This window comes from Heterocephalus glaber, unplaced genomic scaffold (genome assembly GCF_053883595.1).
Source record: "Heterocephalus glaber isolate CG9 unplaced genomic scaffold, H.glaber_assembly_v1.0 deba00001481, whole genome shotgun sequence".
Classification (NCBI taxonomy): domain Eukaryota; kingdom Metazoa; phylum Chordata; class Mammalia; order Rodentia; family Bathyergidae; genus Heterocephalus; species Heterocephalus glaber.
Genome location: NW_028258317.1, coordinates 10,216,870 through 10,241,532, shown reverse-complemented (window position 1 = coordinate 10,241,532; position 24,663 = coordinate 10,216,870). Strand labels below are relative to the sequence as shown.

At 38.4% G+C, this 24,663-nt stretch overlaps 1 protein-coding gene across 6 annotated transcripts in view; it reads left to right on the top strand.

Annotated features, from left to right (window-relative positions):
- The window catches only part of Plppr1 (phospholipid phosphatase related 1), a 300,303-nt gene that overhangs the window by 214,350 nt on the left and 61,290 nt on the right, over window positions 1-24,663 (top strand). For 4 of the 6 annotated variants that reach the window (XM_087184236.1, XM_004848219.3, XM_087184234.1 and 1 more), the window contains one exon: window positions 18,846-19,034. The exons of 1 other annotated variant lie outside the window; for it this stretch is intronic. In XM_087184236.1, coding sequence (XP_087040362.1) covers window positions 18,846-19,034 — 189 coding nt within the window. Of the gene's footprint in view, window positions 1-13,700; window positions 14,272-18,845; window positions 19,035-24,663 lie in introns of all 6 variants that reach the window. One more of the 6 variants, XM_087184235.1, reaches the window with a different exon arrangement.

The following is a 24,663-nucleotide window of genomic DNA, read 5'->3' as shown; positions in this document are numbered from 1 at the left end:
AGAATGAAGAGATTACAGCTCAGAGAGCCTTTCTCCTATCATGTGTATTAGAATAATTGTTCCTCTAATTCAAATCTCTAAGCAGCTTAATGCTCATTCTTATCTTATTTCAATTTAGAAAGAACATAACAAAAACACTTTATCTGCTCAGTGTCTGTCTCTCTAAATAAAATGGCTCAAATGACTCCCAGCTCGGAGTTTATATGTTTGATCCAATACCTGGGCATTCCTGCCAAACCCAAGAAGGCAGAGAAACTTCTCCCAAGATCGTTAAGATTGTTAGGCTGTAGTCTTTTTTGGAAGTGGGCAAGATTAGAGGAAGGGATGGAATGGGAGAGGGGAAGGGAAAATGATCAAGATATGATACATAAATATGTAACAATTCCCCCAATGAATGTAATTACTATGTTTCACAAACATATAACAAAAAAGATTGTTAGGGGGACATAACATTACTAAAAAATACATTTGGGGAAAATTTAACCTGAGATTGGAGGAAACTAAATTTTAAAAATTCTGCCCATTCAATTTAGTAGAATCACCGTTATTGTACCAAATTCCATGATACACCAATATCATCAGATGATAGATTTGGGCACTAACCTGTGCCAAGGGGTATCCATCTTCACAGAAAAGATGGGGTTCTTTAATGAACACATAGATCATTCAAGCATATGTTTAAAATCCCATGATACTCTATTCCACTTTGGAACTCATTTCATATATCTCAAAGGGAAGTACAACTTTTGTCAGCAAGGATGGCCCAATGCTAGACAGTCATAACTGCCTGAAATATCACATGGAAAATGTTCAACAGGAAAGAATCCCAAGAATCACTGATGTGGCTGTCATAACTATGGCATACTTTTGTCATTTCTAATTTTATTGACTCCGAACTACTATTTTTTCCTTGTATTTTAAAGAAGTAAGACTCCTTTTATTTTAAAGAAGTAAGATTCTTTAAAAACACAGCAGACAAGGAAAGCAGGGTGGGGCTGGGGTGGGCTTACCTTCTCCACATTTTGAACAGTGAAGATGATCTAACATTGTGCCATTCTGATAGTTTATTAAATGCTCGTTATAAAATAATACAGGTATTTCTCGGCTACAAATATTCAACAAAGGAGCACTAGAAGTGGAAAGTTGGCTCTTCTGTTTGGAAAGAGAGAAGATGAACTTCCTAGAATTCCAAAGAGCCAGAACTGGGTCTGAAAGTACCAGGTCTCTTCTGATCACTTGGTGGAAAACAGGCACTGCTGTACTCAGAGAGTTCTATTTTCTGGAAATGGATATTTTCCTTTTCTACATCATTTTCCAAACCTGCAGGAGTACAGATTTAGCAAAGATTTTTTTTATGATAGGATTGAATGTCTGCTGCCTAGTGTGAGATTGCCACAATTTAGGAAGCATTTCACCACAAAAGCATTTTAAAATGATTGCATTCCTACATTAGCACCCTGAGGTTTATCATTTTAATTCATAGCACAATACAGAAAAGCTATGTCTTTCACCTCTCTCAATACAGTGCCACTAATCTGCCTCAAAGAACCTTGGGACTAATTCTGTCATGCTGTTTCTCCCTCTCTGTATTAATCATAAAACAAGGACTCCAGCTCCCTTTCTCCCTGTGGTTTCTCATGCCCACACAGCTCTGTGCACCTCTAATTGATCGTGTCTTTCACTGTCTTCAATCCCTGAATTTCTTCCCTGTGAATTCCAAAACTCACCTCAAAAACAAAAAAATCCCTTACCTTCTTAATGTTGTCTGTATATTCCCTTCCCCTTCTTACTATACACTTGACTCTCCTCAATTCTATTGCTTCCCTAGAGTCTTCCCATGTGGCCATGTTTGATTTCCCACACCTCTTGTACTACTGGGCTTGCAGGTAGAGTCACATTGTGCTTGTTCTTCTTTGTTTTTTCCAGACTATTGTTCCTCTGTCCTTAAAAATTACACAACTTCAAAACTCATGCTACCAGTCAGCACCACTTACTTAGCCTATGAAATGCAGTTTTACAAGGTTTTAAACCACCATGTCCATTCTTTTGAGATTCTGTTCCATGCATTACTCTTTGTCATCACTCTTTTCAGTCACATTTCCCAGACTCCTCTTTATTCAATGTTTGTTTGCTAACTAGGTGATCACATATCCTGATGACTCCTCAAATGTATCTCTAACCCAGAAAACTTTCTACAAATCATATCATTCTTACATTGCCATTTGGATGACAAATACGCATCTCAAATGTTTGAAACTAAATTTTTTATTTTCCTACCTACCAAATCTTTTCTTTTGACAACCACTCTTACGTGAACAGAGACTTCATTTTGTGCACTATTTTCCCAATGCCTAGCACATAGGACATGCTCAATAAAAGTTTAATGAGTAAATTCTTTTATATCCCCACAGTAAGAGTTGAAAACTGTATGTTCACAAAACATGATATGTTACTTGTGCTCTATTATGATTAGATAGCTATATATTATTTTGTGAGCTTGCTTTAAAAATTTAATCACATACAAGTATTAAAGAGATTCTGAGTACCTGGTAACTGGCATATAAGCAAAACTTTTATTCCAAATCTGATTTCTTTGCCTGGAGTCTCTGCTCCAGATTACTGCCAGGATTACCCTCTTCCATGACAGATATGATCAGTGCAATTACCTGTTCAAAATTCTTTGCTACTTTCCTTGAAATATATAACAAAATGTAACTTCCTCCATCTGGAACCCAAAGCTCTCCTCTTCTGAGTTTCCACCCACTTCTCTTCCTTCATCCCGTGATGGGGGTTTTAATATATACAGCACAGTAACCCAAAGGTGGGCCCCAAACACACCTGTGTGTTAATCGGGATTTCTTGAATGGAAATGACAAAATGAAATCAGTTAGCAAAGAGAACACCTAGGCTCATGTGACTGACATAGTTTTCTGTACTAACATAGAAAGATGGTCACAATGAATTGTCAAGAGAAAATCAAGCTGTAAACCAGCATATGTGGTGTGATTCTATTTTATAAACTTTAAAATCTCTTTAGGTTGTATGTGTTTATATGCCTGGGGAGAAATGAAAAGTCTGGTAGAATAATACGTATATGAAGTATTAATAATTTTTAAGCTTTACTGATTAACATTCTGATGGTTTATTTTCTAATTTATGCATTTACATATTAGAATATTTCATAATAAAAAAAGGTTCAATTTTATGTTTGGCTAGTGATACCACCCTGTTAGTAGGAGGCTATCATATTCTGTCCCATATGTAGGCTCTAACCACATGAAGCTGATTAAATTTAAATAAATTAAAAGGAAATAAGATTAAAAATTCCATTCCACAGTTGCACCAACCACAGTTCAAGTGTTCACCTGATTACTTTCCTGCAATAATTGGCTGCGTTTAGCAGCAAGCAGAGTAAAGCAGGTGTGGGCCTGGGCACCTGTGACCTGATAGCCACCGGGGATTTTTTTTTGAGCTTCCAGTCTGGGTTCACTTTTGCAAGATGTTCTGTGTTTTGGAGTGACACTACCTCAGAGCCAGCCTATTGAGTAATTTCATAAGGGAATAATACAATTCTTACCCAGTAATTTTTAAAGGCAAATGCATCTAAGTCTTTTGTGCAGTTGAGATTCACCTGTCTTAATTAGAAAGAAAACCAAATTGGTTGATTTGGAGGGAACATTTTTCCTTTTCTTCTCATTTGCCTAATTTCTAAGAAACAGTGATTCACAGGGAGAAAAAAGAATCACCTTCTTTTATGGCAGAGAAATGTTAAAATGGCATCAAAAATACTTTTAAAAACTATTTTAAAGCAAACATAGGAAACTCTACCTTATTTTATTAGTTTTCTTTTTTTCAATTGGATTTTTTAACGTTTTGCTCCACATGCCATAAGAGTAGTCAGTGTTAGTTTTATATTTTCATTCTAATGTGGTATCATAAAATCACTTTTTTCATTACCTTTTTTTCTAAATAGGTTCATAATTTAAAGGTTCATGGTGAGAAAAAAATTCTTATTATAAATCACAAACAAGAATTCTCATATGTGTCATTTAAGGGATTAGTGTGATTTTAATACTTAAGTAGAAATCTATTTTTTTTCTGATCTCTTTTAAAAACCATAAACCAATAGGTCTATGAAAATGGACTTTATTTTTTGGAGTAAAAATGATTACACAGGTATCTGCAATTGATTATAGTGGACGGCAGTTTCCTATTTCATGGTTGTAGACTTTGTGCAGGAGTCATAGTAACCAAATATCTTGAGGTGTTTTTGTTTATTTGTTTTAATAAAAGATTAAGAAAGACTTACCATGAAGAATGATCTTTACCCATTCTACTTATCTTTCAGCAACTCAGTACAACTACAAATTAGGACAGTCAGTATTTTGGGTGAATTATCAAAGCATTATTTTGTTCAACACAGATACTCCCCAAGTCTGTAAGATGCTAATTCTACATTCATTTATTGACTCTTTGTATTTGGTCTTTCAGTCCAACAAGCTGAATTTATTATAGTCTTCAATGTGTGGTACAATCTTTGATTATTTGTTCACATCATCTTGTGTCCTGACTTTAGTTATTTATTATAATGCCCAAATGTGTGTATATCCTATTTATTTACAGCAGTTTAGTATGTTCTTTTAAGTTAAATATCATTGTACTAGCAGGGCATGGTGGCACATGCTTATAAATTCAGCCACTTGAGAGGCGGAGGCAGGAGTATTGCACATTGGCATCCACCCTGGGCAACCTGGCAACTTTGTGAGAGCTTGTCTCAAAATTTAAAATTAAAAAATGGCTGGAGATATAGCTTGTTCAATCCCCAGTACCACAAAAATAAATAAATTAATTAAATATTGTTGTTCTGTAAATTTTTCTTTGTTTCATTCCAGTTTTTCACCCAAGGCTTTAGTAGAATATAGTGACTAAGATGGAAGAATCTAGACTAGACTCCATGCTGGCTTTGCCAGAATGCCAACTCTGCCATTTGCATGCTGTGTAACCTTAGGCTAATCTCATGTTCTTTATCTATAAAACAGAGTTACTAATAATATTCTCTTTGTGGAGCTGTGAAGTTTGAATGAATATATGCAAACCACTTAGAAATGTATTGAGCATTTAGGAAGAGCCACATATATGTTTATTATTTCATGAAAACCTAACACATTATTTCTAACAATTGTATAATATCTCATCATATGCAATATCTCATTTGATTAATCTCTTATGTTTCCCCAACTCTATTATATATATATATATATATATATATATCATATATATATAGCACATATATATGAACATATGCATGATATGCATGAAAAGAAAAGTTTCCTTTTGGTTTTCTGTCTTTTACTGGTTTATAAGAGTTTATCATTTATACTTAATATTAATCATATCTATGTTTTGTATGGGGTATTTTTGTACCAGGGATCAAATTCGGGGCCTTGTGCTTGAAGAGTAGGCAGTGGAACCACTAAGCTAAATCCCCACCCCTGTGTTTTGTATATAAACAATAATTTCAGTCTGTCATCGTTCAGTTGAATTTCAAGAGTTATGCTACCAAACAGAATGCCTTAATCAAGTCTTTCAATATTTCTTTTCCTTTTGTTCTTCTTTTTGCTTTGGAATCTCATTTTAAACATGCATGCCACTTCAAGCATATTTAACACTATTTATTGAATAAACACCAAGTTCCATTCTTCATGCTTGGGATTCAAAGATGAATTCTTCAGGAGCTGGCAATTGAGTGCAAGAAAATACATGCAATTAAAAATGGCAACATAGTGCAGAATGTAATTATCATTGTTACCTTTCAAATATCTAGTTGTGTCTTTACAAAGCAAAGCAATTTTCCCCAACAGTGTATCAGTGAGAATGATTAGAGCAAAAATTTGAACTGCCCTCAGAGAGCAATATGACATTTTCTTTGTGATTTCACAGTTTTCAACTGTACAAACTATAAGAGGTAAATTAATAACTCCTAATGACTTCACAAAGCACCCTCTCACAACACACAGCCACCAACCTCTTCATTCCCTCTCCTACTTTATCTTGAAGTTCCGTGGAACCCCCTCTCCCCCGTCATTCTCCTTCAACTCAATTATATTTGAACTGCATCCAAATCTGTGGCCTCTCTCTCTCGAAACTTCCTTCATATGGTTTTTTTAGGTTCAAAACTGTATACATGTGCTTTACATGTCTTTAAGAGGTGTCAGTGGTAGCAGTGATGCTGAGCTTGACTGTCTGGGATGAGAAACAAGAGGCTGTGTGGAGTTGGGGGACTTCCACCCATATTGGGGCAGGAGGGAGTAGTTAAAATGAGCAGACTACCATGGAAGTGTGATGGTTTCACTACAGTGGCTTGTGAACTGCAGGAAGGAATGAAAGTTGCCATCTCGTCTCAGAAATTCCATAGGCGGTGCCCAGTGCTAAACAGGCTGTTGCTGTTGCTGTTCTTGTTTGCCACATTCTTTCATTCTCCAATTTTAGATTGGCAGGATGTAGGGATAATAGTATGCCGAGAACTCCATCAGGGAGTCTGCTTCTGAAGTGTATGTGCACGCAGATACTCCTGCTTTGTAACCAAGGCTGTGAATATTGGTCCCATGATCAAGGATAGACAGCATACAAATCCCGTTAGAAATAAAGACTTCACGGTTAAAAGAAGCGTGAGGCTGGGTCGAGCCCCCCGGCTTCTGTCTGCAGGTGATCTCTTCTCTGCCTCCACGTTCTCCCAGCGCCAGGAAGTCTGTGCAGGATCCTGAACCTGCGGGCCCCCACGGATCAGCCGGGTCTCCCTCCAGGGACCCCACGGCCCACGCTACTCTGGGGGTACTGATGGGCACTGAGCAAGGAAGTAGCAGGAAGAAACCGGCTTTGAGGATACAGTTGGTTCGATCGCTTCTGGGGAGAGGGTCACCAGGCCGAAAGGACAACAATACATTGAATGAACACACTTACTCCCTAAAATAGCAGAAAGCTTGTGGGCGCACCCCTGCACCGTTCCTCGCGGACTCCTCCGGGCAGCTCCCGTCTGAGCCGGTGCTGTTCTGGCCAGGAGGAGCCCGGTTCGGTGCGGCAGGTCAGGCCGGGACTCAGAAGCCACTCTGCAAACGGTTTGGAGAGATGGTTCAGGACATCCTAAGATGTCACTGCTCCTTCTGAATCATGAGAGAAGAAGGAAACGGCTTGTACTCGAGCGTGTGCTCGTGTTTGGAGAGCCAGTTAACCCGAGTCACCTGTTATAGCTGTCGGCAGTCAGCGTGCTTGACAACAAAACTCAATGTCTCCCACGCTGGGTGAGGGTAAAAGGTATGTAAGAGACAGAGCTCCAGGGCTGCTGGTGCACTGGGGAGCAGGCGCAGGGAGTCTTGCTGCTAACCTGATATCCATCTGCCAACTGAGAGACAAGAGGTCAGAACACTTGGGTTCGAGTCTCTCCTCCCACAGCAGGAGCCACTGAACTCACTCACCCCATCCTTCCTGTGTCCTCCCAGCCCGACTCTTGTCACCCTCACTATAGGAGTCCCCTCAGCCTGGTGCAGAGCAGCACATGCTCCTGACCTCTTAAAGCATCTGTCCCAGGCCTCAATGAGCCAGCTTGATTCCTCCAGAGCAAACCAGGCAGTTCAGAGAGTGCCAGCCAACCCTCAGCTGTACCCAGTTCCATCACACCTTCTCCAAACTTGCATCTACATGTCCTGCAGCTCTTCTCCCTCAGCTATTTAAAGCAGAGACTCCTAACCCTTGCTGCCACCAGAATCACTGCAGAAGTTTCACAGTCCCAATGCCTAACTTTTGTCATATACAGAAATTAACTCACAATGGATCAAAGACCTATAAGTAAGAGCAAAATGGTAAGTCTTAGAAAAAGCCAAGTATGATGTCAGATGCCTGTAATGCTAGCACCCTGGGAGGCTGAGGCAAGAAGATCAAAGTTAGAGATAGCCTGGGCAACTTAGCGACTTAGACCTTGTCTCAAAATAAAAAACAAAAATGGCTGGAGATGTAGCTCAGAGTGAAGGCCCTGGGCTCAATCCTTAGTACCACACACACACAAAAAATTAGTCTTTGAAAAATATAGCGATAAATAATCATGACCTTGGGCTTGCCAAAAGATTCTTAGATAAGGGATAAAAGCACTCTTGACAAAAGAAAAAAATATATAAATTGAACTTTATCACAATTAAGAACTTCTGTGCATCAAAAGATATTATGAAGAAAGTGACAAGACAATCTAAAGAATGAGAGAAACTATTTGCAAAGAATATATCTGATAAAGTTTAGTACCCAGAATATATGAAGAACTCTCACAAGACAAACCACCCAATTACAAAATGGACAAAGAACTTGAGTAGACATTTTTGCAAAGAAGATACACGGCTGATCAACAAGCATTTGAAAAGATGCTCAACAAGATTATAAGACCAATTCACACCCCACTAGGATGCCATAATTTGAAATAATAATAATAGGAAAAAGAAGAAGAAGAAGGAGAAGGAGAAGAAAATAACAACTGTTGACAAGGATGGAGAAACTGCAATATTGCTTGTGAGCCTTTAAAATGATGTAGCCACTGTAGAAAACCACTTAGCAGGGGCTCAAAAATGTAGAGTTCTCATACAACCCAGTAATTCCTCTCCTAGCTATAATCCCAGAAGAATGGAAACCAGGCATTCAAAAAATAATTTGACACCATTGTTCACATCAGCCTTCTAGATAATAGTCAGAAAAGCAGAAATAACCCAAATGTCCACCAGCTGATGCATGAATCAACAAAACATGGGTTCCCATACAATGGAGTATGATTCAACCATCAAGAAGAATGATGCCCTAACACAGGCTGCTACGTGGATGGAACTTGGAGACATTATTTTATGTGAAAAACAGTAGACAACAGGTCATATACTACATATGATTCCATTTACATGAAATATCCAGAATGAGGAAATCTAGACAGAAAGACAGAAACAGAAAGAGGCTTGGGGGGAGGGGAGAGTCTTAATGTACACAGAATACCCTTCCCACAGCCATGGAACTAGCTAGAGGTGGGAGTTGCACGACACTGTGAGTGGACTACTACAGGGCACTGGATTGTTCACTATAAAGTGGTTAATTTCATGTTGCGTGAATTTCACTTCAATTTCACCTCATCTCAATTCCACACTTGAGCCCCACTAAACCTGGATTTTTGGAGACCAGATCTGTTATGGTTGGGAACCAGTTTGTCTTCTCAAAGGTTCACTAAGTGGCAGGCTTGGTTGCTGATGGCCTTTTTCAAAGTGATGTTATGACAAGTATTCTAACTTCACTGGTGGATTAATCCACTGATGAGAGCATATTTTGATGGTATTATTTGGAACTGATGGAAATAGGAGGCTCAGCTCAGTAGGAGGAAGTAGGTCACTGGGCATGTGCCTTTGAAAGGTGTATCTATCTAGACCCCAGCCCCTTCTTCTCTGGCCCCTCAATGCTTTCTTTGCTTCCTGGTTATCATGAGGTGAGCAGCTTTCCTCCGTTTCACCCTTTCACCATGACGTTTCTGCCTTGCCATAGATCTAAAGGCAATGGAGCCAGGTGACCATGGACTGAAACCTCTGAAACCATGAGCCCAAAATAAACCTCTCCTCCTGATATTCTCAGGTATTTTGTCCCAGGAGCTGAAGCTGATCAATAGAAGACCCAAACATCAATGTATTTCAAAGCTCTCCAGGTGATTTCAGTATGCAGGCCAGATGCCTAGAGACTTGTTGGGTAATACGTGCCTCACTGTTCCAAGCAGTGTCTCCTGCACTGTGCTCTGAAGGAAGTCTCATGATGACTGTTGCTTCTCACATCGTCTCTGCCATTTGTCATTTATGTGACTGTAGGGAGTCTCAACCCTTTCCTTTCAGGGACTCTGAGGTTATGCACCCTGAGGAGAGGCAAAGGTCTGGCTGAACAGGCCAAGCACTTCCTCACAGTGAGGGTGTGGCTGTGGCACCAGGAATAGGAGCCCACTGAAGAAGACTGAAAAGAAGTGGCCATGTAGAGAGGCATGGATGGCCAGCAAGCCACCCTGGGGTCCAGGGTTCCAGCGCTGGGATCTTGTGCTTAGCGGCAAGGCCAGCATCAGCTTCCAGCCAAGTCCGTGCATGGTTTGGGGTTGATTTCTGCTGAGTAGTCTTTGACATTTTAACATGTTTACTTAATTCTTGGTTAAAAAACAAAAAAAGAAATAGACTTCAGCAATATGAAGCCTTTATTTCTTTATTTGATCAATGTAAGCAGATTTTTCTTATGCACCACCCACTACAACTAAAGATTTATATTTTCATTCTTTTTTTCCTCTTCTTCCTTCCCCTTCTTGTTTCCAATAAGAACTTGTGTTCCAACCAAGTTCCATGAATGTGCTGTAAGTTGATAAGTACATCATGAGAAGAAAAAGCAAGGAGGAGTTTCATGTTTGTATAATTTTAAAAGATTCAGTACACCAAAATACGTTTCTAGGAAATCCATAATACCAATATCCTCTGAGAATATTCCAGTAACAGAATCTGTCAGATGAATACACTGAATATGAGAATTAAATTTATGTCTTACCCCTTAAGTTATCTTTACCTGGGACTTGAAACATCACACATTAAATCTTTAATGTGGATATTATTGCAATATGAACAAACCAAAAGAACTTAATTATAAAGTTCTTTTTTTTCCTTCCACCTGTGTGCAACACCCAGAATGGCTTTCTATGACGAGAGACTAGGAAAGCCCTAATTTAGGCAGAAAGTGCAACCAATTAAGACTCAGAAAGCAAAAGCTGCATTGATGAAGATTTAATACTGGGTTTTGCATTCAATTGGGATGTCAAGTTTTGCTCACCAGTGGCTGTGCCTGCTGATTAAGTCCATGTCTCTTTTACTGAAACTTCTTTCAATTATGAATGAAGGAAATTTTAAAGATGGCAAGAAAATTAAATTTCCTTTAGAAATTATAAGTGCAGTTTCTCTTACTGGCTCTTTTAAAAATTGAGAAGGCCTCATCATCATGGATTAATGAGGTGTCTCTCTCACTCCCACTTAAACCCCCTTAGAGCTACTATTCACTTAAATCTGCTTCATATGTCTTAGCTGTGAGAAATGATAATCATATTCTTCTTGCTTGCACCATCATATGTTTTTAAATTTCATCACTGTTTCAATGCTTTTGGCTGGAGTAGATGGTATATCAAAGGCTCTGTTTTATTCTCACTTACTTCCCAAAGAGAAATTCCATTTTTCCAGTTTAGACTTGTGGTATTTGCAGTTTCTATAGAACACAATATTGGTGGTCAGGAGAGAGCACAGAGCTGAGAATGGTGATACGAAGGTGAATGGAATGATAGAAAAATGGAAGCCATGGAAAGAACGAAGAACTCCTAAGAAGATAGCAGAAAAAAATGAGAGAGGGGTTAAGGATAGACCATTGGAGGGTACTACCATTTTAGACTTGGCTGAGGAAAAGGAAAAATTAAAGGAGTTGGGGAATAATCACCATAAACAGGCTAAAGTAGTATTTTTAAAGAGTGAGCAAAAGAGAATGGGAGGACTTCAGTCAACTTCTACTCTCAGCCCAAAGTCATGTAAAAAAAATGAAAAGGGCAAATAGGAAGTTTAAAAAAGAGGAAGAACTGAGCATTTACCACATGCAAGGCATTTTACATCTATCAGCTCATTTTGCTAATTGCAGGTTTTAATTATAAAAGAGTGGCTATATGGCACCAGAGGTTCAAATCCTGACTCCACCATTCACTGGTTCTGTGAACTTAAACAAGCTTCCTCTTTTTTGATGAGGGTAACTGGTTACAGCTCACAAGGTAATATGAGTATCATGTATGATAATACATTCAAAGTTACATAGCTGGTTACAGTATATGGTCAATGCATGAGTCAGTATCATTTCTTTAGGTTTATTTTACAATATCTGTCATTCCACAGAAAGTGGCCTAAGTCTAAAGACCATGTTTGTCTTAACAGTTTTGTTAACAGTTAACTGCTTTCAATGTCTGTGTGCAGTAGGTACTTACTATTACTTGAATAACTGCATGATTTCATTCCATCCATACCTCCTTGCCTGCTAGCACTTCTTTGGTCTTTAGAGAAGTGATGAATTCTAATATAGATATGGATCCATTTCAGTTTTCTCAGTTTTCACAAAAGGTTACTTTTCTTAGCCTCAGCTTAATTATCTGTTAAATGATGCACATCTGTATTTAGCTAGCTAGCAGCTTCCTAAAAGGCGGTCTCTAACTCATTGCTGCCCAATAGTTTTTGAAAATTTAAACTGAAAGAAATCGTAGGGAAGAAGGAGACTTAAAAGGCACAGTTTATCTATTCTTCCAGAAAATGCTTGGTGTCATGAATCAGGCATTGCTCATAACCCTTGGTGCACAATCCTCATTCAATCCTCCCAGTACACTAATAAGGTGGGAATGACAATATTACTGACTATGTTTTACAAATGAAGAAACTGAGGCACGGGATTTAGTAAGCAGCAGAGCTAATTTCCAACCCAGATAGTCTGACCTTCATGCTGAACTTCTCATTGTTCTGTCTCTCTTAAGTTCAACCTAGACTGAATCAAAATGTCCATGTCCTCCCTTCTATCACATAGCATTATTTTTTTATGAATTTAGTTTATATTAAGCAGTACCGGAAATTAAACACAGGGCCTTATGCATGCTATTCAAGCATTCTGAACAATATCCCCAGCCTATATTAAGCCTCAATTGAGTTGATAGGATGTTTTGTACAAAAAGCAGACCATCTGCCAGGGATTTAGCTCAGTGGTTCCGCCGCCTGCCTCGCAAGTGCAAGGTGCCAAGTTTGATCCCTGGTACAAAAAGAAAGAAAGAAAGAAAGAAAGAAAGAAAGAAAGAAAGAAAGAAAGAAAGAAAGAAAGAAAGAAAGAAAGAAAGAAAGAAAAGACCACCTTACCCACCACTGAGTCATTATTTTATCATGTCACACTCTGTATGAGAACACAAAGAAAGAACCCTTATCTGGTCACTGTTTCAGAAATATTCTATTTATCCTTGACTGTTGGTTTATTTTTTATCGTATAGATACTGTGAAATGTATAACTGACCCGTGTTTCCTGTTGCACTGTTCAGATAGTTTATGCTTAAGGGTGTAATTCCTGTCCCTATTTTCTGTCATTTATTTCCTTTCGTTTCCTCTTCTGTTCCAACTTCTTACTTTATTGGTGAAAGTTGATATGATTACTTTTGGAACAAAATGAGAATATGTACACAGTCTCATTGCATCTTTATGAGATAGTTATTATTAACCTTTGTAATAGAAGAAACTGACCCTCCAAGGTATTTCAATAAAGCACCCAAGCATGCTCCACATAGTTTAGCACTACCATGCTGACTTTCATTTGTAATCTGATTTTCCCCGGGCCACATAAATTTGTGTGAAGAGATACATTATACTTAGAGTAATCATCCCAGGTCACCCCCAGGAGCTGTGTGACTTTATGTAATTCATGTAATTTCTCTGTACTTGTTTTCTCAAGTGTAAAATGGAAATAAAATATCCCTTTTACACAGGATAGTTGGGCAGATTGAGTTAACTTATGTAAAGTGCTTAAACAGTTTCTGGGACATAAACATAATATGCCATTTACCATCTCCTCATTCTTTTCCTTTTCTTCCTCCCTCCTCTACTCTTCCTTCTTAGCTCTTGCCACTGTTGTTTAGATTCTCCAGCCCCTCTGCCAGGGTCCCCAGCAAGGTCTCACAAGGGTTCACTGTCAGTTTCCACATGTGATTTCCCTCCAGCCTCTACCTTGGCTCCTCTTTCATCAGTGCCATTTGAAAGTCCCGCCCCAGCCCCAGTGTGCTGCCATAGACGCTGTGTCTTAAGATGCTCTTTCTCAACAGCGAAAAACACACAGATATTTAAACTGTGCTTTTCCCTAGAGTCCTTACTAAGACATTCTTTTGTGTCATAGCTACTAAGGTCCATGCAGTGCTCCTTGTGCCCTGAGTTTCCTTCATCCCCTCATTCTGTGGAAGGAAATATATGTCCATGGGGCTGGGCCATGACCAGTGTCTTGAACAGATGCCATGTTCTTCTCCATCCTTTTGACCCCCATCTGCCACAGGCAACAGTCCCTTCCCTTGTTCTCCTCCTGTCCACTCCTTCCTTCTCATTCACTAGCCACATGTTGCCATGGAAGGATTGCACTTGGGATCAGCTGTCACCCCTCTGAAAGATCACAGTGTTGGGAGCACTCCCCAAGTGGATGGTAAGTTACTGGGGTTGGGGAGCATGTTTGAGAATTCCTTACCTTCACTGTACTCAGTTTGAGACTGAGATCAGAGGCAGTTCCCTAGAAGAGTTGTTGACTGATTATTTAGCATTAGTAACCCATGGTCAAGCCAGAAGGAGAAACCTTATTGGTGGTAGGAATATTCATCATCTCAGGTAGAATGACCAAGCACTTGAATTTTTTTTTTTTTTTTTTTTTTTTTGGTATTGGGGATCGAACTCAGGTCCTTGCACTTCCAAAGCAGGTGACGGAACCACTGACCTAAATTCCCAGCCACCAACCACTTGAATTTATTCAGAGCCATTCTGATTTTACCACGGCAATTCCCATGCCCCAGGAAAACCCTCAGTCCCAAGCAAACCAAGAGGAATGGTCACCTACCACTAGGATTGCCCAGTATATTTTAAATTAACTTTACTGGTACACTTCTGAGATATATATATATAGATATATAGATATATAGATAGATAGATCATATTCATCATAGGGAATTTATACCTGTATATAATATATCTCAATTCTTTTTCTTCCCATACCCTCCCTTCCCTTCAATTCTTCTTCCCCCTCCATTTACAAAACTTTGTTTCTATTGTTTTCCTCCCAATCTTTTTAAAATTTTTTATCCCTATTCCTTTCCTTCCCTCTCCTTCCCCCCTCTCTTGTTCCCCTTTGCATTCAAACATTTTCTTTCTAGGTAGATATAGGATTGCCCAGTTTGACAAATACCCCTACATCCAGACCACATAGCAGTCCTCTAATTCCAATCTCAAGGTCTTTGCTGCACCCCACCACACCTACATACTCCTATGAGCCATGTCACCATCACCTGGTGCCCTATTCCCCCAGTTTGTATGAAGTCTATAAATTAGTGGTCTATAATTGCGCCAAACTTTATATTTTCTTGCTTAGCTTTATTACCTTCTCAGATATTGCTGTTTGTGGTATTTACCTTTTTCTCATCAGCAGAGGGCCTGAGGTCCTCAGCAGAAATGCTGAGGTCTCATCCTCAAGAGAGGCTGTATTTCAGAAATTGCTGGCATCTTTCTTCTGAATCCTCATGGAATAATCAGTATTTAATGCATGTTCTTATATTAGATAATCATTCTTGGGAAGTGACAGCTGAAGAATGCCCCTGGTATGTGAGCTCCCCATACCTGTTATCCTCCCACGGTCATAATTGCTTCTGTCACACTGACATCTTCAACCCTTCAACCAGTACTCATCCCGGCACAGTCTTGCCATCTGCTGATGTGACACCAACATTATGGCCTCCCTCCATGCATTCCTAAATGGGGCTGGGGAAGGACGCAGAGATGGCAAATGTGCCAGCTGGCACCAGTAACACAAATCTAGACAGTGACAAACCATGACCCTGTATAGGGAGAAGAAATGGAGTACACTGATGGCTGTGTGGCACCCTCAGTGCAGAGGGGTGGACTCTGCTCCTGGAAGTAGAATCAATGTGTGTTGAATCTGTTCTTGGAACAAATACATCAGCTTCTTTTTAATATAGGGTCACAAAAGAATGTCCAATTGGAAATAAGACTGGAAATCAACATCTGAATTGTTCAATTTTTGCTCCTTTTGCATCTCTAAATGGCATTATTGTGGATGCTCCAAGGAGTTTGAGAATAGTTTGAAAATGACACATATTCTGGCTGCTTGGGGGAAAAGCCAGGGCAAGTTGATTTATGCTGATGAGTGAGTCCTGCTTCATAAGCTGCCAAGCCTGTATGCTCTTTGAGTCTCTGAGCTTCTCTGTTCTTATGTGCTGCAATGGATTGATGGATTCATTCATTTTTCTCTAAATGTTGCTTCCAGGATTAAATCAGATAGTTATTAAGATTTGTTCTATGAATTTCAAATTTAGGCAGATAACAATGGCTTTTGTTGTGGTTGTTGCTAAAGTTTTTATTAATGATTTTGATATATTTAATGTTAAGACAGTTATGTTCTACATTTCTATTTTTTTCTTTTGTATTGAGTCCTCTCTCTGTATACCTGTTTGTTTTGGTCTACTTCTTTTCACTTTTTCCTTTTGAAAAAGGAAGTGGCAGCACAAAGGTACCCAATAAAATATAATACTAGCCCTTAATAGAGGAAGCTATATACTATTTTTAGTTTTGATTTCTTTTTTGTCCAAAATTTCCCATAGATCCTTCTTGTTCTCCAAGCAGACCTAAGAGATATTGAAATCCAGCCACATGAATGAAAAATACAAAAACCCAAGATCAAACCTGTGTGGAGGACAGAGACAATTCCAGAAGCAGTGACTCAAAGCAGTTGAAATCCTAGTGCTTCATCTCTAAAATATTCAAGTAAACTAGCTAAGTTCCTTCCCACAAAATCAACTTAGTTGACAAGCCATGCCCAAAAGAAATAGAGACTTCATAGCTTTGGCTTTATAAACTACCTGTAGACAAGAGTAGCATTAGCAGTGGCAGGTTTGGGGCACCCATGTCTTAATCTTCTAGGAAACATACTAATCCCAGTCTCTTCCTTGTTGCTATAAGGAAAATAAAACTGCTTGAAACAGCAAGAATGGCTAGCATGAAGGTTGGTAATTTTCTCCGATGCCAATAAACAGCCTCGGGCATGGGGAAATTTCACTGAAGTGTGCAGAGATTATTGCATTCTCAGATGTTGTGATGGGAAAGCCATTGGGGGTCCCCCTGGGTAGAAACTTCCAGATACAAGAAGAATATTACCTTTGTATAGCAAGAAACAGTCATGTGCAACAGAGAGTGAATGGAGAGTATGATGTGTGACCTACCTGGAGTGAAAGGCAAAGTGGTAATAGAGATGGCCCAAATAAAAACCTTTGTATCAGATGGTTGGGAGTTTATACTTGAGACATACTACAACTGGAAGATATAAAAGGCTTCTGAGTTGAAGAAGAAAGACATATGAAGGAAAATCGGAAAGATGGGGAGCATTATTAATACAAATAAGCCCTTGAAGAAAATGATGCTTTCTGCTATGGTGAGGTAGAATTGCAAAATTATTATCCCAGAAGCAGAGGCAGTGGTGTAAGGCCCTATGCTTCAGTGAAGGGGCCAGAGCATAAGAAAATGAATGTGAATGCCAAATAGTGCCTTTCTGCTATGGAGCTGACCTACTTCACCTCTGCCTCCCCCACTTCTCTCCACCCTCTGGTATAGTGTGCAATTTTAATACTGTGTTATATATCACTTTTCTTTTTGGGATTTTTTTTTATCCTGGAAATTAGGAAATGGAAGTTTCTACTCCTGGCTTTGACATTAACCAGCCATGTGACTTTGGGTTAGTCATTTCAGGGATGGAATAAAAACTTTTGACTTCCTAAACCCCCAAAAGATTATGACTTCTCCTTAACTGCCTTATATATACTTCCAAACAGAAACAATTTTAAACCATACAAATATAATGACATTATGCCAAGTTATGACTTTTTTCCAATAATGATTACTTTGATACCTTTAAATAAATCAATATTTAAAAATATATTTTCTCCATTTTAATTTCCCTACTTTGGTAATGTTCTATCTAAGCACGTTTAGTTTCCTTGTTGGATAATCCACCTGTGGTGGATTTCACTTACTGAACCTGCTTTGTCATCTATGAAATGAAGGCATTAGACCAAAAGAATTGCAGGAACTGTTCTCACTTAAGTATCTAAAATTTTATAACCTCAAAAGCCTGTTTTCTGTCTACCTTTATCACTGTCTTCTGATGACATCTTGGTGTTTCCAAATATAAATAAGAAAAAATAATACCATGTTTCCATATCCACTCAATTCCACATGCCTATTAAAAATTATACTTAAGCTTTCGTGGATGTCTAGGCAATTCCTAATGCAAAATAAAAGGATAACAATGTCTTAATCTTATGAAGAATAGGTCTATACTAAGACATGACTACCAGCAAAGTCTCTGCTTTACTGGTGGAAAGAATTTTGGAATAAAAGCAAAACCATTTGGAAAAAGGTTAAAAGTTATAACTAATGTCAAATACCTGCCAATAATTTCGAGTGTGATTCTGAAATTTTTTCTTAACCCTTTTGCATTTTAGCTTTCCTGTTTGATCATTCATTGATTCATTCACTCAGTCACTGGTTCCTGATCATCTACCTCTAATATTTTATAAACTAAGTCTACCTCTGACATGTTATGAAATTTGTTAAGAACAGATCTCATGTCTACAGGTTGGCAGCTTGTATACCACTGCTCTGTGACTTTCACCTTTGTCCTAAGTGAAAACACTGCTTTCATTTCCATGCATACACTGAGAGCACAGCAGCAGAATCTGGGTCTTTCTACAAACCTGGCTGTGCTCTCTCTTTCAGATAGAAGCTACACATTATTTGCTGGAAAGTTTCTATAACGGATATTACTGGGAAGATGAGCAAGCACACACCCCCAGAGCCCAGAACTCCCTGAGCCAGGCACACACACACTTGCCAATACCAATACCAGGAGAGTTGCTGGGTGATGGAGGGAGTGTGCTCAGAGGGGCCAGCACTGCTCCGAAGCCCTGCTAATGTCTCTGTGTGGCCATGCTGTATTTTCAGCTTGTCATCATGGCTGGGACAGTGCTGCTTGCCTACTACTTCGAATGCACTGACACTTTTCAGGTGCATATCCAAGGATTCTTCTGTCAGGATGGAGATTTGATGAAGCCGTACCCTGGGACAGAGGAAGAAAGCTTCATCACCCCTCTGGTGCTCTACTGCGTGCTGGCTGCCACTCCAACTGCTATTGTAAGTACAGAAATAGACTTCTGTCTCTGTTGTCAGATATAAGGGATATTTCCTGTCTGCTTTTTCTCCCTTTTCTTCTCTTCTTGGGCATTTATTAGCAGACTTATCAGTGGTGTCCTATTTCAGCCAGGAGTGAATGGAGCTTTGTATAAAAAGTTATTAAAATACATCTTGATAGGTGGCTATTGGTTTTTCATATCTGGATTTTTAAAAATGTGAGTTTTTAAAAAGCTTGAATGAGTATTACAAATCAACAGGGAAAATTAGCTATCATGTTAAGAATAGCTACTGTGCTCTTGAAAATTTGTGCTGTGGGTTATGTATATTCAGAAGAGATGTTGACTGTAAGGCCTGGCATTGATATAAACACTCAGATCAGAGTGGAGCAGAACCCCCTCAGCTAGAGTCGCCTGCTGTTCTGACTGAACTTCTGGAGAGGCCAGAGATGAGAGCAACTGCTTGACTCAAAGTTTGCTGTGATTCATTCTTGATGCCTCTTACTCTATTCACATTACATCACTTTCAGTCTGTTGAAACTTTCCCTCCATTGACTTCATTTTCTCTCTCATCGGCAAAAAAAAAAAAAAAATGGCCAGACAATTCTCTGGGGAGACTGTTTGAAAAGTGTAAAGTGCACAGATCTGTGTTATCTAGTCAGATGATTTAACACTTGGGTGTTTTGATTTTATTTTAAACATGGCATTTTGAAGGATTTTCAAAGTAAACACTTCTGTGTCTAAACGTGCTACAATGTAAGATTAATTGGGGTGTAATATCTATCCTTCTTCCATGCTTCTTCTACAGTAATAGCTGTTTTCCAGCTGACCTACCTCTCCTCTGCATGCCCTACCTCTCCTCTGCATGCCCTCTTTTCTCTTTTGGGGGCAGTAATATAAAAATACTGAATCACATGCTGAAGTATGTACTGATTGCTCACACTTTCAGCCAAACTTCATTTTCAACAGCAAAAAGGGTTATAATTTTGAGAAGAAATGATGTAGAAATAATAAGTCAGTACTTTAAGTTCCTTTGGATCATTGATGTCATATTCAACGAAGTTCCCTTTTAAAGAATAAGACTATGTTTGGGGACTTGAAATGTCAGAGCTTTAGGGGTAGCACTGATAAACTACATGATGTATCAGGATGGTTACAAACACAAACCTGATAACCCCACACATCTGCCTGTGTGTCTTTGAGTAAGTCATCTTACTGACACCTCTCATACAAAATGAAGATAATTGGCTGCTATTTCATGAATTTTCATGAGGCTTAGAAATGACTTAGGGTAGTGCCTGGCATGTACTAAAGTGGTCAGAAGTGTGGAACAAAGAGCCTAGGTGGAAACCACTCTTCACCTTTCATCTCAAGAGACTGAGATTCCACTAAAAATCCCCATATAAGTTCTTCTGCCACATTCTAGAGTGATGGGAAGTGGACTGTCCCCAGAAGGAAGCTAACTCTATATGCCTCTTACCTTTCTTATGAGCCTTAGGAAGAAGAGAAAATATAGAAGACATGCATCCATGTACCTCATGAGGCAACTCATTCCACTCCCCAGTTCTGTCACCAATGGTTTAAGGATTGCTGTACTTGGAGACATTGGACTTAGTCTAAAATCAGATGTTCTTTATTCCTATCTCATAAGCATATCATTTTACTGTGTTTTTGGATAAGAACCTCTGAGTGATCCATTGACTTAAATATTTTCTCTTTTCTATTTAATCCTAAGAAATATCATCTATCAATTGCCTAGATTCTCCTATAATTATTTTTCCATTAAAACAAATAAGAAAAGGGAAATGTATCAGTAAGAATTATGACCAAAAGTCAAGTGTGTTGGCAAATTCATTTAATCTTAGAACTCAGAGCTGAGACAGAAAGATTAGCATTTTCAAGGTTAGCCTGGGCTATGTAGCAAACCTCTGATTTATAAACAAAACAAAAAAACTGAAAGCAGAAAATTAGAAATTAAAAAATGACAGAATTGATAAAGAAAACAAGGCTAATTCTTTTATAAGTAAAGTGTACATCCTCATGGCTAGTTTAATCTAAGAAAGGCAAAAGTGAAAACAGTTAAAAAAAAAAAAAAAAAGAAGAAAAGGAAGAGCATTCCGGGCCACCATACCACCAACCCCAATGGCAAGGAAGTGAGCCTTGTGGGCACCAGGAGCACACACACACACACCCACACACCCCACACCCACTTGAAATGAGAAAATATTTAACCAAATCCCAAAACCAGACTTCCAGAATACCTAAAGCATCCCCAAAGGGAAATGAGATGGAAAAATCTGATACTCCACCACCTGGACTGCCTTAACTAGCAACAAAAGATGATCTGGAAAAAATGAAATCAGAAATAATTTCTCAGATAACAGGAAAGATTGTGCCCATAGGGCAAGACATGATCAATAAATCTAGAAAGGACACAGATTTTAAAAATAGAGAAGCTGAGGAACATAATGGAATCTCAACATAGGAAACAAATGGAATCCATAAAACAGATGCAAACAGATTTTCAGGAGGCTAAAAACTCCATTGAAAGTTTATGCAGCAGAATGAATCAATGTGAGGACAGAATTTCAGAGGTAGAAGATAAAGATTGCAATTAGTGACCAGGAAAAGAAAAACTCCTTTAAAATAGTAAGGGACCATAAGAAATCAATCCAGCAGCTACTAGATGATGCAAAGAAGAATAACATAAGACGGACTGGAGACAATGAAGAAACAGGAGAGAGTACAGACGACATAAAAAACAATTCACAGAAGTAATGGCAGAAAACTTCCCAAGCAGGGGAAAAGAACTTGACATACAGAAAAGTGAGGCATATAGGACTCCAACTATCCTTGATCAAAAAAATCTATGCATAGGCATGTAATAGTTAGGATTCCAGAAATCTAACAAAATAACAAAATTCTATAAGCAGTTAGAGAAAAGAAACAAATCACAAATGAAAGCCTATAAGAATCATAGCAGACTTCTCAACACAAACCTTCAAGACAAGAAGAGCTTGGAGTGACATATTTCAAGCCCTAAAGGAAAACAACCTCCAACCCAGATTGATGTACCCTGCAAAACTATCTTCCAAAATTGATGGAGAAAAAACATACTTTCATGACAAAGAGCAGCTTAGAAACTTCATGAATACCAAACTAGCACTCCAAAAAATTTTAGACAATATCCTAGGAAAAGACAATGAGGATCACAACCCCAGGAAGCCCAGAAGGATGAATCCATTGGCCACAACAAGAAATTAAACACAAAGGGGGAGAATCCAACAAAAAGAAAAAGTCATGACAAGGATAAGACAATACATATCAGTTATACCCATCAATGTTTACAGTCTAAATTCACCAATGAAAAGAAATAGACTGGCAGAGTGAGTCAAGAAGCAAGATCCAAAAATATTCTGCATACAAGAAACACACTTAATTCAAAAAGAAACCAATAGACTGAAAGTTAAAGTGTGGAAAACAATACTCCATGAGACAGGAACCTGAAAAAAAGCAGGAGTAGCTATCCTCTTTACAGATAAAGTGGATTTCAAACCAACACTGATTAAGAGAGACAAAGAAGGTCACTAGATCCTTGTAAAGGGGACAATCCAAGAGGAAGAGATGACAATCATAAATATATATTCACCAAACACTAGTGCATCCAGTTATATAAAACAAAAACTAATGGACATGAAAAATCAAATAAGCATAAATACATTTGTAGTGGGGGACCTCAATACCCCACTGTCACAAATAGATAGATCAACTAGACAAAACATAAGCAACAAAATGCTAGAACTCAAACTCTTGAACAAATGAACTTAACAGATGTTTACAGAGTGTTCCACCCCACAAATTCAGAATACACATTCTTTTCAGCTGCACATGGGTAGTTCTCCAAAATAGACCACATACTCGCTCACAGAACATGTTTAAGTGCAAAGGAACTGAAGTTATCCTCTGTATATTATCAGACCATAGTGCGATGAAATTGGAGATCAATAAGAAAAGAAACTGCAAGAATTTCATAAAAACATGGAAATTGAACAACACACTTCTGAATAACCAATGGGTCACAGAGGAAATTAAAGAAGAAATCAGACAGTCTCTTCAATTAAATGACAATGACAATACAACATATCAGAATCTATGGGACACAATGAAAGCAGTCTTATGAGGGAAATTCATAGCAGTGAGTACTCATATTAAGAAAACACAGTGAGCCCAGTTAAACAACCTGATGTTGAACTTCAAGCTCCTAGAAAAAGAAGAGCAGGAGAAACCCAAACTTCATACAAGGGAGGAAATGATAAAGATCAGAGCAGAAATCAATGCAATGGAGACTAAGAGAATGATACAAAAAAATGAATGAAGCCAAGAATTGGTTCTTTGAAAGAATAAACAAATTTGACAAGCCCTTAGCCAACCTTGTCAGAAAAATGAAAGAAAAGGCCCAAATCCATGCAATTAGGAATGAAAAGGATGAAATTACAGCAGACCCAGCAGAAATCAAGAGGATCATCAATACCTACTTCGAGAATCTATATGCCAATAAGATGGAAAACACAGAAGAAATGGACAAATTCCTAGATACGTATGAATTACCAAAGTTGATCAAAGAAGACCTAAAAACTCTAAACAACCCAATATCAATCAATGAAATTGAAAACATAATTAAAACCTTACCAAGAAAAGCCTGAGTCCCAATGGATTCACTGCCTAGTTCTATAAGACATTTAGAGAGGAACTACTGCCACTAATGTTTAAACTCTTCAATGAAATCAAAAGGAAGCAATGCTCCCAAATTCATTCCTGGAAGCAAGGATTACTTTGATCCTCAAAGCAGACAAATACCAAACCCTAAAAGAGAACTACAGGCCAATCTCACTAATGAACATAGATGCAAAAATCCTTAAGAAGATACTGGCAAATAGAATGCAGAAGATCATCAAGATCATACACCCTGAACAAGTGGGATTCATCCTAAGGATGCAGAGATGGTTCAACATATGCAAATCAATCAACATAATACACTATATCAATAGAAGGACAAAAACCATATGATCATCTCAATAGATGTAGAAAAAGCATTTGACAAAATCCAACACACATTTATGATAAGAATCCTACAAAAAAATGGAATAGACAGTCTCTACCTCAATCTGATAAAAGCTATCTATGAAAAACCAACAGCCAATATCATACTAAATGGTCAAAAACTGAAATCCTTCACACTAAAACCAGGAACCAGACAAGGATATCCACTATCACCACTCTTGTTCAATATAGTTTTGAAAACATTAGCCGCAGAAATTAGACAAGAAAATGAGATTAAAGAATAAAGATAGGAAATGAAGAAGTCAAACTGTCATTATTTGCAGATGATATGATTCTCTATATAGAAGACCTCAAGAACTCCACCAAAAGCCTTCTAGACTTAATAACCAAATTCAGTGGAGTAGCTGGATACAAGGTCAACACACAAAAGTCAATAGCCTTCCTCTACATGAACAACAGACTCACTGAGAGAAAAATAGGGCAAACAATTCCTTTCACAATACATTCCAAAAAACTGAAATACCTAGGAATCAACCTAACAAAAGAAATCAAAGACCTCTTCCCTGAAAACT